Source organism: Blennius ocellaris (assembly GCF_963422515.1).
Source record: "Blennius ocellaris genome assembly, contig: SCAFFOLD_431, whole genome shotgun sequence".
Taxonomy (NCBI): domain Eukaryota; kingdom Metazoa; phylum Chordata; class Actinopteri; order Blenniiformes; family Blenniidae; genus Blennius; species Blennius ocellaris.
Window position 1 is genome coordinate 10,115 of NW_027661971.1, and position 5,918 is coordinate 16,032.

A 5,918-nucleotide genomic window follows, 5' to 3' on the forward strand; every position below is an offset into this window, starting at 1 on the left:
ATAGAGGTGAATCAGTCCAGACTCAGTCCAGGATCAGTTCAGGGTCAGTTCAGGGTCAGTTCAGGGTCAGTCCAGGGTCAGTCCAGGGTCAGTCCAGGGTCAGTCCAGGGTCAGTCCAGGGTTAGTCTAAGGTCAGTCCAGGGTCAGTCCAGGGTCAGTTCAGACTAAGATGCGCGTTTCTCTCCGGTTTGCCGTCGTTTATTGGCTCTTTGCGGTGATGCCACGCACACCGTCAGCTTCCGCGTTAGGTGCACGTGCAAGGTGGCGTGATGTGGACCCCCCCCCCCAAACAGGATCAAGTATTAACATCCTTACTGGAAACGACTCATGTCCTTATGAAGCACGTTTCTGTGAACATTCATTCACTAAAAACTACTATAGCAACTATTATAATGGCTTTATAAATAACTCACGTTGTAACAACATGTTTAATTTATCATTATCTCATCCTGATAAAACAGCGTCCACACATAATGATTAATAATAATAAATCAAAGAATGAACATCACTCATGTTCCACACCCGCCATGCGACAACCATCAATCCAGATGTTAATGGAATTTACCTCTGGGATTATTCAATTGCTTCTATTCTATTTAATAATGTTAAATTGTCTGGAAAATAGTGGAAGAAAAGGTTGGAACCTCGTACATCAGGTACAAAAAAACCCAACTGAAACCGTAATTGCATGTTTTCCATCGTAAATTGTAGTTGAAACTATAAATGCAACATGAGATACACTTTGTTTCAACACCACTATGAAATATACAATTTATTTATACCTTTTCAACAGATAGTCTTAATATAATAGTGCTATATTATAGTGAAGAATGGATTTAATGGGTCCACTCCTTTTCAGACATGCATCCTGATTATACAGTTCTGCTGGTACTTATTCAGTTTGACTGGTGAAATAACTTTGGTTGATTGATGTGCACTGTTGATTTTAACATTTCAACCTGAGAATATTCTTAATAAAATAAATTAAACAAAGCACTCCACAGGTTCTAGTTGAGTAATAAATACGTCAGACTTTGATGCACGGGCAAACAAATCAAAAAGTCTGAACAACAGTGTTTTAACAGCGTTATGCCTTGTCTTGTTTATGTGTGATATGTATGCGTCTGGCGCTGGCCCGGCTCGTCTGCCACTGTGCCATTGTCCGAAATAAACTGAATCAAAACAAAAAGCCTAAACGTTTGCCCCCCCCCCCCCCCTGTGCGAGCCGTCCGACCACAGAGATGTAAATGGCCCCGCATGTAAAACAGTCCTTCCTGATAAATAAGAAAACAAAGGAGTGCGGACAAAGAGGGTTTGTCTGTGTGTCTTCCTCCCTTCATTAGCGTATTCAGGACTCAAGGTGAGGACCCCCAACCCACAATCCCCCAGCGGAGGAGAGTATAAGAGCCAGACGTGGGGCAGCCTCACCACAGACGCTCTCCACAGCTCGACCCACTCTGACGATGACTCTCCCCGCCAGCCTCCTCCTGCTGCTCCTGCTCGGCCTCTCTCGGGCCGTCCCTCTCCCGGAGCAGGACGCCGACGACGAGCGACAAGACGAGCGACCCGACGAGCCGGAAGACGAGCCGGAAGACGAGCCGGAAGACGAGCCGGAAGACGAGCCGGAAGACGAGCCGGAAGACGAGCCGGAAGACGAGCCGGAAGACGAGCCGGTGGAGATCGGCGCCAGGATTCTCAGCACCAACAACGGCACCGGCACCAAGGAGTTCCTGCTGGAGGGAGACCTGAAGGCCCCCATCATGAGGAGCGCCATGAAGTGCTGGCACGGGGACGACAGGTGCCTGTGGCCGAAAGGCGCCGACGGCCTGGTGACCATCCCCTACGCCCTGAGCGGCCAGTTCGTCGGCGGCAGAGGCGGACCATCGAGTCCGGCCTGGCGTCCTTCCACGGCGTGAGCTGCATCCGCTTCGTCCCCCGGGGGAACCAGCGGGACTTCCTGAGCATCGAGAACCAGAGCGGCTGCTTCTCCACCCTGGGCCGCCAGGGGGGGCGGCAGGTCCTCTCCCTCAGCCGGCGGGGCTGCGTCCACCGCGGGCATCGTCCAGCACGAGACCCTCCACGCCCTGGGCTTCAAGCACGAGCACAACCGCAGCGACCGCGACTCGTACGTCCGGATCACCTGGGGCAACATCCAGCGGCAGATGGTCTACAACTTCGAGAAGGCGGACACCAACAACCTGGGCGTGCCCTACGACTACTCCTCCATCATGCACTACGGGAAGACGGCGTTCTCCATGGACGGGAACAAGCAGACCATCACGCCCATCCCAACCCCAAGGTGCAGATCGCCAGAGGCAGACGCTGTCCGACCGCGACATCGAGAAGCTCAACAAGCTCTACAAGTGTGATACCACTGAAAACCTGAAAAGACGTGCTGACCGTTCTCCCGTCTCATTCCGAGACCTTGTGATTAAGAGAAGCAGCACATCCGTGGTCTTTGTTCTTTAAAATGTGACGTGTCGCCTTCAAATAGTCAAATCCCCATTAAGCATTTCAAATTGAAAATACTTGTCTTCTTGTTTTGTTTCCCTCCCCATGTTGTGGAGTCTGGCTGTGAACATTGTACTTCTTGCGGTGGGTTCTGTGGCGAGCGCCCCCCCCCCCCCCCCCTTTGCACTCCTGGGTTCTCCGATGTTTGCACCATTTTATTCTAAAGCACCAAACACACCCTCCTGCGCTGCTTCAAAATAAAACAGGAAGTACAAAAACACACACAAGCCTAAGAAACACTGGGAGGACTGACGTCATACCCCCTTTGAGTGATTGAATCTACAAAGTACAACTTTTTTGTAGTTTTTTTCCAGCTCCTTAAAGTAAAGACATACGTTATTGATGCTGCTGACTTTTGTCCAGCAGAGGGCGCCAGTCGTCTAGCTGTGGCTGAACCAGCGAGATCAAAGCTGAAGTGAGAAGATTAAAGTAACTCGGTCATCATCCACAGTTAACAATGAAGCAGCGATCGTCACTAATTGTTTGTTTTCAGAAAATATTGCAACAAAACACAAAAGTTGTCATGATGAAGGCTGACGAGCCGCTGTGGCTGGACACAAAGGGACGTGTGCAAAGAGCAGAACTTGTACAATAAATACATCAAAAGTGCTTGAATCAATGATCTGACCTCTTGTGACCTTGGTGAATCTGCAGTGTGGGATTTTTGTTTTGTCTGTCTCGACATAAGAACTGTGGAGAAACGTCTCCGTGGTCACTCTCTCCTGCAGTGTGAGACGACGGGATGGACGGACAGGGAATAGAGGTGAATCAGTCCAGGATCAGTCCAGAGTCAGTCCAGGGTCAGTTCAGGGTCAGTTCAGGGTCAGTTCAGGGTCAGTCCAGGGTCAGTCCAGAGTCAGTCCAGGGTCAGTCCAGGGTTAGTCTAAGGTCAGTCCAGGGTTAGTCTAAGGTCAGTCCAGGGTCAGTTCAGACTAAGATGCGCGTTCCTCTCCGGTTTGCCGTCGTTTATTGGCTCTTTGCGGTGATTGCCACGCACACCGTCAGCTTCCGCGTTAGGTGCACGTGCAAGGTGGCGTGATGTGGACCCCCCCCCCCCCCAAACAGGATCAAGTATTAACATCTTTACTAGAAACGACTCATGTCCTTATGAAGCACGTTTCTGTGAACATTCATTCACTAAAAACTACTATAGCAACTATTATAATGGCTTTATAAATAACTCACGTTGTAACAACATGTTTAATTTCTCATGATCTCATCCTGATAAAACAGCGTCCACACATAATGATTAATAATAATAAATCAAAGAATGAACATCACTCATGTTCCACACCCGCCATGCGACAACCATCAATCCAGATGTTAATGGAATTTACCTCTGGGATTATTCAATTGCTTCTATTCTATTTAATGATGTTAAATTGTCTGGAAAATAGTGGAAGAAAAGGTTGGAACCTCTTACATCAGGTACAAAAAACCCAACTGAAACAGTAATTGCATGTTTTCCATCGTAAATTGTAGTTGAAACTATAAATGCAACATGAGATACACTTTGTTTCAACACCACTATGAAATATACAATTTATTTATACCTTTTCAACAGATAGTCTTAATATAATAGTGCTATATTATAGTGAAGAACGTCAGACTTTGATGCACGGGCAAACAAATCAAAAAGTCTGAACAACAGTGTTTTAACAGCGTTATGCCTTGTCTTGTTTATGTGTGATATGTATGCGTCTGGCGCTGGCCCGGCTCGTCTGCCACTGTGCCATTGTCCGAAATAAACTGAATCAAAACAAAAAGCCTAAACGTTTGCCCCCCCCCCCCTGTGCGAGCCGTCCGACCACAGAGATGTAAATGGCCCCGCATGTAAAACAGTCCTTCCTGATAAATAAGAAAACAAGGAGTGCGGACAAAGAGGGTTTGTCTGTGTGTCTTCCTCCCCTTCATTAGCGTATTCAGGACTCAAGTGTGAGGACCCCCAACCCACAATCCCCAGCGGAGGAGAGTATAAGAGCCAGACGTGGGGCAGCCTCTCCACAGACGCTCTCCACAGCTCGACCCCACTCTGACGATGACTCTCCCCGCCAGCCTCCTCCTGCTGCTCCTGCTCGGCCTCTCTCGGGCCGTCCCTCTCCCGGAGCAGGACGCCGACGACGAGCGACAAGACGAGCGACCCGACGAGCCGGAAGACGAGCCGGAAGACGAGCGGAAGACGAGCCGGTGGAGATCGGCGCCAGGATTCTCAGCACCAACAACGGCACCAAGGAGTTCCTGCTGGAGGGAGACCTGAAGGCCCCCATCATGAGGAGCGCCATGAAGTGCTGGCACGGGGACGACCGGTGCCTGTGGCCGAAAGGCGCCGACGGCCTGGTGACCATCCCCTACGCCCTGAGCGGCCAGTTCGTCGGCGGGCAGAGGCGGACCATCGAGTCCGGCCTGGCGTCCTTCCACGGCGTGAGCTGCATCCGCTTCGTCCCCCGGGGGAACCAGCGGGACTTCTGAGCATCGAGAACCAGAGCGGCTGCTTCTCCACCCTGGGCCGCCAGGGGGGGCGGCAGGTCCTCTCCCTCAGCCGGCGGGGCTGCGTCCACCGCGGCATCGTCCAGCACGAGACCTCCACGCCCTGGGCTTCAAGCACGAGCACAACCGCAGCGACCGCGACTCGTACGTCCGGATCACCTGGGGCAACATCCAGCGGCAGATGGTCTACAACTTCGAGAAGGCGGACACCAACAACCTGGGCGGTGCCCTACGACTACTCTCCATCATGCACTACGGGAAGACGGCGTTCTCCATGGACGGGTACAAGCAGACCATCACGCCCATCCCCAACCCCAAGGTGCAGATCGGCCAGAGGCAGACGCTGTCCGACCGCGACATCGAGAAGCTCAACAAGCTCTACAAGTGTGATACACTGGAAAAGCTGAAAAGACGTGCTGACCGTTCTCCCGTCTCATTCCGAGACCTTGTGATAAGAGAAGCAGCACATCGTGGTCTTTGTTCTTTAAAATGTGACGTGTCGCCTTCAAATAGTCAAATCCCCATTAAAGCATTTCAAATTGAAAATACTCGTCTTCTTGTTTTGTTTCCCTCCCATGTTGTGAGTCTGGCTGTGAACATTGTACTTCTTGCGGTGGGTTCTGTGGCGAGCGCCCCCCCCCCCCCTTTGCACTCCTGGTTCTCCGATGTTTGCACCATTTTATTCTAAAGCACCAACACGCCCTCCTGTTCTGCTACAAAATAAAACAGGAAGTACAAAAACACACACAAGCCTAAGAAACACTGGGAGGACTGACGTCATACCCCTTTGATGATTGAATCTACGAAGTACAACTTTTTGTAGTTTTTTTCCAGCTCCTTAAAGTAAGACACACGTTATTGATGCTGCTGCCTTTTGTCCAGCAGAGGGCGCCAGTCCCTCTAGCTGTGGCTGAACCAGC

The 5,918-nt window shown here is 50.7% G+C and overlaps 2 protein-coding genes across 2 annotated transcripts; both read left to right on the forward strand.

Annotated features, from left to right (window-relative positions):
* Positions 1 to 1,463: 1,463 nt before the first annotated feature.
* LOC308148484 (high choriolytic enzyme 1-like) lies at positions 1,464 to 4,547 on the forward strand (the record flags this gene model as incomplete). The annotated part of the gene is given in 4 exon segments (XM_080521950.1): positions 1,464 to 1,866; positions 1,869 to 2,053; positions 2,055 to 2,299; positions 4,475 to 4,547. Coding segments are annotated over 4 exon segments (906 nt in total).
* LOC308148485 (high choriolytic enzyme 2-like) lies at positions 4,547 to 5,382 on the forward strand (the record flags this gene model as incomplete). The annotated part of the gene is given in 4 exon segments (XM_080521951.1): positions 4,547 to 4,696; positions 4,699 to 4,966; positions 4,969 to 5,091; positions 5,094 to 5,382. Coding segments are annotated over 4 exon segments (827 nt in total), but the record flags the coding sequence as incomplete, so codon positions are not given.
* Positions 5,383 to 5,918: the final 536 nt, after the last annotated feature.